Here is a 13,930-nt window from a genome sequence, read left to right on the forward strand (position 1 = left end):
AGAATTCTACCACTCAACTGCAACTATGCCACAGCCCTTCTTGTTAGGTATTTTTGATGTTGTTTGGGTTTTGAGATGAGGACTCACTTAGTAGAACTGGCTAGACGAGAGCTTACTTCTTCCTGAGGCTGTCCTTATTCTGTGATTCTCTGATATCAAACTAGCAAATGCTGCAAAATATAGAATTTCTTTACTATGTCTGAATCAGCCTACAAGTCTAAGAGAACTGGGAAGCATGTACTAACCCTGCAGTCGAGGGGATCCTGTAGTGGGTGCAATCAAAAAGGGGCACAGCAGCTTTTTGTCTGGGAACTTCTACTAACAATAGCCTTATTGGTCAGGCATCCTATTCAGTGTGTATGGAGGCCAAATAGTGTCATCCCAACAATGCTAGGAAATCTCATGCCTTCGATCAAATCTATGCAAGGCTTAGTAGGCATGAAGAAAATCTTCGAGAAACATAGTTGGTAAAGCCATGTAGGAAGATATCTATAGATTATATCCAATATTTTGGTCGTCATGAGCTAATGGCTAACATTTTATGATTTTTCTTGGTTTTGCCCTCAGTCAGACACAGCATTGAAATGCAACATATAATAGCATATATCTAAAGTTGGAATAATCAAGAAGACTTCATGAAGTAAAGAAGCTGAGGGAGTCAAATCTCTTCAGCTTGCATGAGTCATCCTGCTCCTTAAGCCAACTGTGTATTTTTACTGTGTCTACAGAACATTTTCCATAATTAATATTCCCATAATTCAAGTAAGGCTTGAAGTTTGAGTTGGCAAACAGACATCATAACCATGATGAAACGAGGACACACTATCTCCACTTGAACCTTCACTAAAGTCATGATTATCATTGTCATTTAGAAGATAATAAAAAAATTCCTAATGCCTTAAACAATTTTCAAAATATCTAAAAATGAAAAATAATTTAAGAAGTAGAGAAAGCAAGAATCAGGAATGCTGTTGGAATTTTGAGCTGTTATTTGGGTGCTCAACTGTCATTGTTGATGAAGGAGAATATCACCAAGCATTTCTGCAAACCTCAGCTCCAGCAGAAGCTGGTACATGTTTGAGGTGAAAAATTTGAACCAAAGAGTTTATACTTTTAGTATTAAATGTATATAGGAGTTTATCATCTTAATAGTCATAGCGCAAGAACAGACATATTGATTGATATATTGATGAAGACCGAGATATAAGTCCGTCTACTACAGATTTTTGACTCAGAGTCTGTAAATAAAGAAGAGGAAAAGATGGCATCTTCAGTAACTGGTGCTGGTCAAACTGATAGCTTCATGGAAAATACTCAAGCTTGATCACTATGTTTCACCATGTATATAACTCCAAGGCCTTCAGCATAAGACCTGATATCATGAAATTAATAAAGGAGAAAGTAAGGGATATCTTTAAACTCATAGACACAGGAAAAATCTTTCTTAACAGTTCTGGTAGTATAGACATTAAGATGAACAACTGACAAAAGGTATCACCTGAAACTAGAAACTGATATACAGCAAAGAACATAATCATTCAAGTGAGACAGCAATCCACAGCACACACAAAATATTTACATGTGAAAGAGGGCTAGTGTGCAGAATATAAAAAGAAGTGAAAAAAAATCAAACATCAAGAAGACAGCCCAGTGTAAAATAAGGGCAAGGAACTAAACAGAAAGTTCTTCAAAGATGAAATGCAAATGACTGATAAACATGCATGTGCATAGATACAAATATTCAACAACTGTAGCCATCAAGGAAATGTGAATCAAAACTGCACTGAGATTTCTCTTAGCCCAATAAGAAAGTCTAAGACAAAAACAAAGCAAAACAAAAAATACCAAGTGCTGGAGTACATATGAGGAAAGGGGAACACTTAGTCACTGCTGGTGGGAGTGCAAACTGGGGCAGCCGCTGTGCAAATCAGTGTGGAGGTTCTTCCAAAGACTAGAAATTGGTCTGTCACGTGACCCAGCTATACCACTGTATACAACTCTGCCAACTGTACCCTAGGAAGCATCTACCCCAAGTACTCTCTAAACTACTGTAGAGATACTTGTTCTTTGAGTTCATGGCTGCTCTATTTACAGTATTCAGGAACTGAAAACAACCTACTTGTTCACCGGCTGATTAGGGATAATGAAAATGTGGCATATTTGCATAATGACTATTATTCAACTGTAAAGGAAAACAAAACTATGAATTAATAGGGAAATAGATGGAACTGGAAACAATCATCTTGAGTGAGGTAACACAGATATAGACATCACTCTCTTTCATATCTGGATGCTAGTTTTAAATCTTTAGATATATTTTGTTTTGTTTGGAATACACGTAGAAGCTCATAAACTATGAAGGAGCCTTAAAGAGGGTTTTGAAGAGAAGAGATATAGAATGAAGTTATGTAAAGAGGGTAAGGGAAAGATGGAGCAGGATTGGTCAACTTGGGTGGGAGATAGAAGGTCAGGGTAGAGAAGGGAGAATAGGGAAGGGTAAATAACACTGAAGACTTTTTGGAAACATTATAAGAAATGTAGAATATTCCTATAAATATACACTTATACATAGAAAAAAGTTTAAATGGGATCACTGTATAACACAGGGACAATGCCCCTACTAGGCACCACAGGCTGATAAATACAAAGATCCAGTGTGGGAACGGGTTTCTAGTTTTGGGGTTGTTGGCCAGTGCAATCATATAAGCCCCCAGACATTACAGGCTATCGTCATTGCTCTTGGTTCCTCTCCTAAACCTGACAGCGAAATTCTATTGCTGGAGACACCACATACTTCAGTTGTAAGACATGGAGAAGTCACACTACTACTGACTGGGGATTCTCATCCCTACTAGCTGGATTTCACAGTGTTGAGAGGTACTAAGTATGCTATTGGAGGAGGAAAGTAACCATTAATCTCCTAGAGCTACAGTAATGCTGGTTTGGCTAGAAGTGTCAAGTACAATAGAGGTATGAATATTATAGGAACAACCAAATACTTTCTGCTTGGATTTAAGACGCACTCCATAAGCTGAAATTCATACTACACACACACACACACACACACACACACACACACACACACACACACACAAATATATGCATGCGCACAGATCCACATACAGCTTAGAGAGGCATTCCAAAAACAGCAATGTTAAAAATTGGCTACAGATTTTATTGTTTTGTTATTTTTAGATATTTTAGGAACAGATTGACTTTGTTCCATAAACAAAGAAAATAAAAGATTAAAAAAAACCAAGCATGCTCTTTTCGTTTTATTGCACAAGATTAAAAAAACAAAAAGACAGGGTTCTTTGCTAGGATTTAAAAAAAATTATCAAAATGCTTTCAAGTTTGAGTTAATGCAATTAATCATAAGATCATCTGGAATGCTAAAGGGCAGCTTTTAAACGTCTCTTTTCTTGAGTTAGATATTGCGCCATCAGCTAAACCTCCAGTAAGGCTGGTTAACTGGTAAGACTGTGAGTGTGGAGAGGTTGGAATGCTGACAAATGAACAAACTCAGTGCTCTGGAAAAACAGGAGCAGATTGTGTTGAAATATACAAAGGACATCCGAAAAAGTAGCATTTTAATAACCTATTCAGATTAAATCAGTGGACCATGAGCTGTATCAAGGGATATCCAAGAGTAGACAGAATTCATCCACATCCATCCAAGAAGTCATTGTTGGGGCATGAAAACATGGGCCATGGAGAGCATCTGAAGCTTGGCCCTGTGTGTCAGGGTTAAGGTCTCCTGGAAAGCCCAGGCATGAAGGGGCTATGGAGAGAAGCTGAGGCTTAGTACCATGTGGAAGAGTTGTGGACCTTGACGAGGTCAGAGAGTGACAGCTGGTTCCAGTTTCAGTGTGGACACCAAGAGTTCCCAAGACCATGGAATGACCACCAAGCTTAGCAGCAGTTGTGGAATGGAGCCAACTTGTGGCTACTGGACATTCTGTGTTTGCTGCAGATGGCCGAGCTGCCCACATCCTTAGGTGCTCAGAAGATTATGAATGAGTTCCTGATGTCAGATACTGAGATATTTATAATGCTGAATTTTTGTTTATTTTGATTTGATTTTAATTGTGCAAAGATTCTTTTCTCTAGAAACAAGACAATAGATAACTTAATTTGGATTTTAAATTAACTTCAAGTTAAAAAACATTAAACTTTTAAAGATATACTGTCAGAACTTTTTTAAAAGATTATATTACTTTTACAGTTTTACCTTGTTTTATATTTAATCTTGGGGACAAACAAGAAAGGAAAGGGTCATGTCAAAGTAGACTAAGGGTGTACTTGGTAGCTACCTCTGTTGTCAACTTCACACTTAGCAAGCGAGAACCTCAACTTGTGGTCGTGTCTGAGAGGCATTTTCTTCATTGATAACTGATGGAGAAGGAGGATCCAGCTCACTGTGATTGGTGTCATAACTAGAGAGGTGGGCCTGGGCTGTATGAGAAAGGTAGCTGAGCTAGCCAGGGTAAGAAAACAAGGAAAATGTGGTCCTCCATGCTCTATGCTTCAGTCCTTGCCTTTAGTTCCTGCTGTGGCTTCTCTCAGTGATGGACTTTAACCTACTTCCCAAATTGACTTTGTTTAGTGTTTATTATTTGAACGGAACATGTAGAACATGGTCTTTTCTTAGGCTGTCTAAGCCATACTTGTGCTATGGCCTTGCTTGGAAAGGCTGTAGAAACTTTAGGAGACTGATGAGTCTTGCAGGTGGATGTACGTGACTGGGGCAGACTATGAGGCTTTGTAGCCAGGCTCACTTCTTCACTCTGTGCTTCCAGGCTGTCAAGGTAATCTGCAGGCCAGCCTCATTATCCTCCAACCATGCCTACTTCACCTTCACGAACTCTCTATGGTCTTAAATGCTAGAACAAAACAAACCGTTCATCCCTTAAGGCGTGTTTGTCAATGCCTTGTGCTTGAATAGCACTTTTCTTAGGGTATTTTGTCCCAACAAAGTAACTAAGATATTCACCTATACTTTCTCCAATATTGCCTTCTCAAAGTTATACAGTTTTGAATTTTAAGCAGTAGATAGACTTATATCTATGGTTTGTAAAAAATAGGCCTGTATCTAAGTTAATTATCTTCTTTACACTTCTTACATTCACTACAGGTCTATTTGTTGACAATTCTATCCGTTAGTCCTTGAATTGTCCCTGCTACTTTTCAATGACAATTTGTGTGTTTCTGTTTCTGCACCATTGATATAATTTCTATTATACCATCAGTCCCACGGTGTCTTTATCTCTGTGGCTGTGTGGTAAGTCTCGATGTCAGGAAATGTGAGTCCTCTGACTTTATTTTTCAGTGTCATGTTAACTCATCTGGGTATTTTGCCTCTGTGTAAAATTTAGAACCTGTTTGTCACTATCCATCAGAGAACTTGGTGGGATTTTGTCTGAAATTGTGTCTGAAGAGGTCATGGGGGAAGAGCTCAGAGGCTGACAGTATTGAGTCCCCACCTGTTAACACAAAGATCTATCTTGCCATTGACTGGAGTTCTTTTTTCTTTCATAGTGATTTTTAGCTATTCTTATAAATAGTGTACATTTTTCCTTAGACTGAGTCCTATGTAGTTGCTTTTTGGTGATAATATAAATGATATCGTATCATTAATTTCAGTTTGGGATGTTCATTATTGATATACAGGAAGGCTATTTTATCTTAGACATTAGAATTGTGCTCTTTGACTTTAGTGTGCAAGTGTGTATGTGTGTATGTAATGTGTTTGTATGTGATATTTATGGGTATGTTTATGCATGTTGGAAAGCAATGGTTAGATACCCATATGAAGACAAGAGACTGAAGCTGTGTATCTTCTTCATTTCCTGTCCTATTATTTTAGGCATGATTCCTCCCACCCAAGCCTGGATCTTGCTGGTTTTGGTAGACTGACTAGCCAGCAAGGCTCCATAATATACCCATTGTCTCCTATCTTTGCATTGGCTTTGCATATGGATGTTACCATGTCTGATTGCTTTGAATGTTGGAACTGTGGGATCCAAACTGGGGGTCTCATTTTTGAGCAACAAATGCTTTACCCACCAATATATTTTCTTTGTCAATTCTGAAATCCTTCTTTGACCATGAAATATTTATAAGAGTTTACTTTTTGTGTCTGTTATTGATTCTCTGCAATGGTCAATCATGCTTTTTTTAAAAAGCAGCTTAACTTCCTCCTTCCATCTGTGTGTCTCACTGTTTTCCTGCCCATGAGTCACGCAGACTTCCACTGATGCGCACTGCAGTGGTGAGAGCGAGTGTCCTTGCTCTGCTAGGCTCAGTCTGGAGAGAACAGCATCTGTAGTGAATGTGGAATCCACTACAGGTCATTGCAGATGTTTATTAGGTATAAGATGCTTCCTTCTGTTCCAAGTGTGTTGGGAAGTGTTTTTGGTTTTAGAGCCATGATGGTTATGTACTCTTGTTAAATGATTTTCAGTGTGACCTCTTGTCCTTCAGCTGATTAATGTGAAAGATTACAGCAATGAATGTTTTCATATGTGCATGTGTGTGTTTCTGTGTCTGTATATACACTTGTGTGTGTGCTCATGTATGGACATGTGTGTGTCTTCCATTGGTGCTTGCTAATGCATGTGTGGCTGTTCTCACCTGTAGGTTTGTGTGTGGTTAGAGGTTGACATTGTGACCTCTTCCTCAATCACTTGTGCACCTCATTCTTTGTGACAGATTACCTTCCATGAGCCTGGAGATGGCCATTTCACCTGGACTAAGTGACTAGGGAGGGTACACCTGACTCATGCTTTTCTTTTCTGTGATATATTACGTGGCTTCTGATAGGTTGGGAAGAGGAAACAGATGACAGTATTGACTCTTCTTACTTATAACCTCAGCACAGCATGTCTCTGCCTTTGTGGATCTTCCTGGCCTCGGAGAGTAAATTTGCAAGTTTTCCTTCTGCTTTTAAGCGTTGGAACCAGTTGTTAAGCATGGGCATCATTTACAGCTTCAGTGCTCAATAGAATTCATTGGTATAATCTGCTGGGAGAGGCTGTGCTTTCAGCGTTGGAAGGCTATTATTTACGCAGTTTATGTAATGGATAAAGACATATCTTGATTATTCCCACTTCCCTATGTGATTTTTTGACAGAGTGTGTATTTCAAGAAATTGAATGGCTTTTTCTATGCTTTCGAGTTCTGGACCAGCAGTTTTTAATAATCTTTTATTCTCCCTGATTCGGTCTTGGCAAGCTCAGTAGTAGACTTATCTCTTCTAGCATTTCTGACAATAGTAATTGGTGCCTTTGGACATTTCATGTGGCTGTCCTAGAGGAAGGTTTGCTGTCTTCTTGTTCTTTTCAAAGACCCAACTTTGGACTCATTGATTTTTCTCTATTATTTATTTATACTCTTGTTTTACTTTTCTGCCTGGTTTAGGTTTATCTTGTACACAGACATGCGCAAACACATATACCACACATAAATACATGACTGGAGGGGAGAGAATGCCAGGGAGAGTATTCCTTCCCTTTAAATGGATGCTCATGAGTTCTCAGGCCTTAGGAACTCAGGACAAAGATTACTTCTATTATTTCTCTTCCTGTGAGTGCTGTGCTTCTATGTCCAGGTGACAATACTAGTTATCATGCTATGTTGTTTGGGCCTTCTCTTTTGACTTGTAAAGGGAGGAGCCTTACTCTCTTCAAAGAGCATACACATTCAACACAAATAGCTAGGGCTATATTCCAGTATGAATCTCGAAGGAGCACAGACATTCAGACCACAACACTACTAAATTAATTCTGAGTCTAAGAACGGCCAGCCCCTTAGGCACCTGCTGTGTGAGGCTATAAGGGATGAGTTCATTTTTAGGGTTCTTTGTTTCCCTTCTACAGCATTCCACACAGCATTGCTCTCTTGGCCTTGCTATTTCTGATTTCACCCTTGCTGGCACCCATCTTAGATTGTTGAGGTCTTCCTGTGACATTACAGTGGCTGCTCCTAGGCCCTTCCTTCCTCATGGCATCCTGTGCTCAGACCTGACAACTCCTCTTTTTACTGCCTTGTCCTTACACTGTGAGACCACTTACTGAGTTCATACTGGTTTCCCATCCTGCAGTTCAAGAGTCCCTGCAATATGGCTACAACCTTTTATTTCTAATGCCTACCACCAGTTCCTCCAGTTTGGGGGCATGCAGCTGTCTAGATTCCTTTCTCCAACTCAATACCCTCCCCTCTTTCCTGGGGAACTCAGAAGGACACTGTGCATTTGTGGTCTATCATGCCTACAGCAGGTATGTTGGAGAGCCATCCTCATAGGAAATTCCCAATAGATGTAGGACATAGATGTTTTGTTTTCCTTGTTGTTTTTTGTTAGTCTTAATATGCTGACTACTCTGGGCTTCAGCATTTATTACATGCAAAGGTCTGAGAGAAAAGTCTCTAGACTGTTGCATGAGGCCATAGAGGGACACTGTGAAAAGGTGGTTATGGTGAGAAACAATAGGCTTAGAGAAGCTAAGGAATGAGGGCAGCTGATGGGAGGGCTTGAGCCAGAGGACTAGAGGGGACTGGCATGTCCTGCCACATTCTTCTAGAACCTTAGCTGAGTCTAGCCTAGCCACAAGACATTCCTGCAGGGTGATCCTACACTCTGTTACCTGTTGCTGTGGGGTTTTTCCTTTCTGCTTAACATAACCACAAATTAGAATAATGTATTTAAAACACATATGTATTTTTCTTTGAAACCCCCACAGCCTTATATTAACACTGAATACAGCAATAGGAAACATACCCTACATTCAATGTAACTCCAGTTCCCCAAGAATACCAAAGCTTTTTTATTGTTGATGCATCATGGGTGGATCAAAAAAATCCCACAGACAGGTGTGAGGGAGAACCCTGACATGTTAATAATTTAACTGTGTTTATATAAAAATAAATACACAAGTTATAAATTAAATTCAGTTTATTTGTTCAAAGCATAACTGAAATATCAATAAATGTTATTTAAGCATGTCTATGTTTTAACTTGCTATATCATCTTTATTGTTTTGCCATAGTAAATTACTATCACACTGCCCATGGGGAAAGGTTAGGGGAGAGTACAGAAGATTTCCTTGGGGGCTCTCAGCCAAGAAAAGAAGGTTCATGGATGCTGAGTTTGAGACTTCTGATCCAAGTTCTTTATGGCCTTTTCAACCCACTTCTCCTTGGGGTCAGCACAGATCTCCTTATCCAGTATGGTCCTGAAGCTGTTGGGAGAGGGTGTGGTGGGGTTAGGCAAAGTGCTCTCAGGGCATGATTGCCCCATTGGTCCTCAGACCTCTTCCACTCATCCATAGATGGAGAGTCAGGAGAGAAGATTGATAATGGTGTAAGAAAGAAGACATAGGAAGAAGCCCTGTTCTTGCTCTGCTAGCTCAATTGTTCCAATCTCTTGGATAAATGAATTGGGTGCAATCTCTTCAAACTGATTGATATTAATGGATTCTCTAATTGGCTTAGTTTCCCTAGGTGAGGAAAGGACCAGGTAGGTAAGCTGTTCTATTTGTTTGACTCGTGACCATGAGTCCAGACTTCTCTCTTCCTTCGTCCTCAGATAGGAAACTAGCCCGTGGTCCTGGGCGTGGCCTACTTACATCACAGCTTCCCAGGGACACTGGGTGCTGGTGATTCTGCTGTAGCTCTTCAGCCTATTCATGGAGATCTTCTTAGCCTTTTCAAAACAGCATGTGACAGGGATGTGCACCACATCTGAAAATAATTTCATAAAGAGAGAGTTAGGAAACACTGCAAGGTGCTCTCACAAGGGATGGAGAAGACTGGGTTGTCCCTAAGAGTCACGGCTCCTGAGTTCTGTATCTAGTGCCAATCACAGTATATTGCAGAATACGACCTAGCAATTGAGTGTGTATGGAAAAGAAATCTCATCATTTTCTGACAAAGGAAAGTGATGCTGTCCATCACATTGATTCTGTGAGCCTAGAGCCAAAGTACTTTCAGGCTAAGAAGCCTCTCCAGTATCCACATATGGCTGCTGTTCTGGAAGCCACCTGGACTAAGACTCCAAAGTTTTTTAAGCCATCATTGTCACTCTTCTATTGCTCCAGATGTTTGTTTTCCCTACAGGTCAACTTCTGGGCGACCTCCCCAAACTAGGTTAGAGCAATATCTGTTGTACGTGCATGCAGCATCTTGTTGTGAGACATCACAGTGTCTGGCCTCAGTACTCTGAGCACTTGGTTCTGGTTTTAGCTATCTGTGGTACAATGGTTCTATCTAAGTCTCCTGCAGTCCCAGTCTCTCCATCTTAAAACTGCAGTCCATGCTGCAGCCCTGGGATGCCTTGTGCTCAGATGTTAGTGCCCACTAAACCATTACCTTGGGAAAGAAGATTCCTTACCTGTCTCAGCCAACTCTCCTGGGCTGACAGTGACAGCTATGAGCAGCAGGCCCAGAAGCACCGCAGAGATCTTCATGTTAAAGATAAGGACTTTGGAGTGAAGGCCGGAGTTGTCTGGGTTGGTCTAGCTCTTCTAATCTGGAGGTTCCACCTGCCTTTTATAGGAAGCAGGGAGCCAGATGAACGGAAGATGTGGGCTTCTCTGAGCTGGCATCAGATTATGAGGTGATTATCTGGAAGCCAGAAGGAAGCTCAGCATGTAGCGTCATTTGCCAAGTTAGACTATGAAGTAGAAACTGAAATATAAGCATGTAGGGCCAGCAACATGGAGGAAGTGATACCATTGGATAAGGGATTCTGTTTTCTTTGAAATGGAAAAATATCTACATGGAAGGAAGAATAGAAACTAAGGTTATTGTTATTCTGGAGTAAAGAGAGGTCAATATTCCTCTTGGAGGCTGCTAGGAGGCTGGAGATAGGCTCAGTCTTTGCCTCTGGCTCCTTTTACTCTAGAATGCTGCAATCCTTAGGCAGGTGGACTCCTCAGAGCCCAAATGCGCTCCACAGAACTCTGAAAAAAATGTCAAGCCTGAAATTCTTCTCTTCTGCTTCCTCCTATTTTCTTTTCTTGTTACTAGAAATTTTGCATGTTAACCTTGGCCTTGCACAAGGATAGATATTGCACATATTCTCACTGAACTGAAGCCATACCGCTACCCTTTGTAGGTATTTTGTTGTTGTTGTTTGGTTTTTGAGATGAGGATTAAGTTGCTAGGACAGGCTAGACCAGAATTTACCCTGTCCTCAGGTTGTCTTTGTTCTGTGATTCTCCCATAGCAGCCTGGCAAATTGCTTTCCTACATCTGTACCAGTCTGCAAGTCCTGGAGAACTGGGCAGCATGTGCTGATCCTGCAGGAGAAGGCATCCTGCAGTGGCATAGCTGTCCACATCACAGAGATTTCTGTTTCCTTGAAGAATCCTTGGTATGTGTGTGGCCTTTTGTTTGGGGACCTCAACTCACAATCACCCTATTGGTAATACACCCCGATGAATGTGTGTTGAGGCCAAATAGTGTCATGCCCAGCAATGCTAGGAAGTCTCATTCCTAGGATCTGCCTTAGGCAAGGATCAGAGGGCAAGAAGAATATCTTCAGGTGAGGACATACTTGGTAAAGCCACTCAGGAAGAAATTCCTCGTTTATAACCAACATATTGGCCATCATATGCTAATGGCTAATATTTTATGATTTTTCTTGCTTTTGCCCTCAGTCAGACATAGCATTAAAATGCAACACATAATAGTATATATCTAAAGTTGGAATAACGAAGAAGACTTTTGAAGTAAAGAAGCTGAGGGAGTCAAATCTCTTCAGCTTGCCATGAGGCATCATGCTCCTTAAGCCAACTGTGTATTTTTACTGTGTCTACAGAACATTTTCCCATAATGAAGATTTGTTTCAAGCGAGGCTTGAAGTTTGAGCAGGCAAACGGACATAACAAAAGCATGATTAATGAGGACACACTATCTCCACTTGAACCTTCACTAAAGCCATGATTATCACCGGTTGTCATTTAGAAAATAACAAAGAAAATTCCAAATGCCTTAGATAATTTTCAAAATATCTAAACATAAAATATAATTTAAGAAATATAGAAACCAAGAATTAGGAACACTGTGGAAATTTAGAGCTGCTACCTGGGTACTCAGTTGTCATTGTAGATGAAGAAGAATCTCACCAAACATTTCTGCAGACCTCAGCCTTAGCAGAAGCTGGTACAAGTTTGAGGTGAAAAATTTGAACCTTTAATATTAAATGCATGTAAGAGCTTATCATCTTAATAGTTGCAGCAAAAGAATGGACTCATTGATTGGTATATAGATGATGACCTATATATAAGTCCATGCACAAACAGCCATGTACTACAGATTTTTGACTAAGAGGCCATAAATGACAATGAAGAAAATCTGGCATCTTCAATAACTGGTTCTGGTCACACTGGATAGCTACATGTAGAAGAATTAAATTAGATCATTATGTCTTACCCTGTATATAAGTCCAAGGGCTTCAACATAAGACCTGACACCATGAAACTAATAAAGGAGAAAGTAAGAGATATTTTTGAACTCATAAACACAGGAAAAAACTTTCTCAACAGTCCTGGTAGTATAAACATTAAGACCAACAATTGACAAGGGATCTCATGAAACTAAAAATTTCTTTTTTTTTTTTGTCTTTCAGAATTTCTTTTTTTTCTTTTTTTTAATTTTTATTTTTATTTATTTATTAAGGATTTCTGGCTCCTCCCCGCCACCGCCTCCCATTTCCCTCCCCCTCCCCTGATCAAGTCCCTCTCCCTCATCAGCTTGAAGAGCAATCAGGGTTCCCTGACCTGTGGGAAGTCCAAGGACCGCCCACCTCCATTCAGGTCTAGTAAGGTGAACATCCAAACTGCCTAGGCTCCCCCAAAGCCAGTACGTGCAGTAGGATCAAAAACCCATTGCCATTGTTCTTGAGTTCTCAGTAGTCCTCATTGTCTGCTATGTTTAGCAAGTCCGGTTTTATCCCATGCTTTTTTCAGATCCAGGCCAGCTGGCCTTGGTGAATTCTGGATAGAACATCCTCATTGTCTCAGTGTGTGGGTGTACCCCTCACGGTCCTGAGTTCCTTGCTCGTGCTCCCTCTCCTTCTGCTCCTGATTTGGACCTTGACAACTTTAAGATACCATCTTACACCTGTCAGAATGGCTAAAATCAAAAACACCAATGGTAGCCTTTGCTGGAGAGGTTGTGGAGAAAGGGGTACACTCATCCATTGCTGGTGGGAATGCAAACTTGTGCAACCACTCTGGAAAGCAGTGTGGCAGTTTCTCAGGAAATTCGGGATCAACTTACCCCTGGACCCAGCAATACCACTCTTGGGCATATACCCAAGAAAGGCCCTATCATACAACAAAAGTATATGCTCAACTATGTTCATAGCAGCATTGTTTGTAATAGCCAGAACCTGGAATCAACCTAGATGCCCTTCAATGGAAGAATGGATGAAGAAAGTATGGGATATATACATATTAGAGTATTACTCAGCAGTAAAAAACAAGGACTTCTTGAATTTTGCGGAAACTAAAAATTTCTATACAACAAAGAATTTAATCATTCAAGTGTGACAGCAATCTCCAGCACAGGAAAAATATTTCATCTGAATGAGGGTTAGTATGCAGAATATAAAAAGAACTCAAAAAATTAAATATTAAGAAGATAGCCTAGTGAAGAGGTAGGGCAAGTAACTAAACAAACTGATTTTTGTATATATTTATCATATTTACAAATATATTTATTTATTTTCATATATACAAATATTCAACAACTGTAGCCATCAAGGAAATGCAAATCAAACTGCACTGAGATTTCTCTTAGCCCAATAAGAAAGTCTAAGACAAAAACAAAGTAAAACAAAAAATACCAAGTGCTGGAGTACATATGAGGAAAGGGGAACACTTAGTCACTGCTGGTGGGAGTGCAAACTGGGGCAGCCACTATGCAA

The 13,930-nt window shown here is 40.1% G+C and overlaps 1 protein-coding gene across 1 annotated transcript; it reads right to left on the reverse strand.

The window, feature by feature from the left end:
• Positions 1–8,932: 8,932 nt before the first annotated feature.
• LOC101997824 (C-C motif chemokine 12-like) lies at positions 8,933–10,565 on the reverse strand. Its single transcript, XM_005349392.2, has 3 exons — positions 10,388–10,565; positions 9,624–9,738; positions 8,933–9,236 (listed from the first exon to the last, which is right to left on the reverse strand). The coding sequence occupies exons 1-3, from the start codon at positions 10,461–10,463 to the stop codon at positions 9,131–9,133; spliced, it is 297 nt and encodes a 98-aa protein (XP_005349449.1). The 5' UTR covers positions 10,464–10,565; the 3' UTR covers positions 8,933–9,130.
• Between the last annotated feature and the right edge of the window lie 3,365 nt (positions 10,566–13,930).

The sequence above is a fragment of the Microtus ochrogaster genome, chromosome 7 (assembly GCF_000317375.1).
Source record: "Microtus ochrogaster isolate Prairie Vole_2 chromosome 7, MicOch1.0, whole genome shotgun sequence".
Lineage (NCBI taxonomy): Eukaryota > Metazoa > Chordata > Mammalia > Rodentia > Cricetidae > Microtus > Microtus ochrogaster.

Coding starts and splice junctions, on each gene's coding strand:
- LOC101997824 (XM_005349392.2), bottom strand. CDS start 10,463: ATGAAGATCTCTGCGGTGCTTCTGGGCCTGCTGCTCATAGCTGTCACT. Junction 9,739..10,387: donor AGGAGAGTTGGCTGAGACAG/GTAAGGAATCTT, acceptor AATTATTTTCAG/ATGTGGTGCACATCCCTGTC. Junction 9,237..9,623: donor TGTCCCTGGGAAGCTGTGAT/GTAAGTAGGCCA, acceptor CTCTCCCAACAG/CTTCAGGACCATACTGGATA.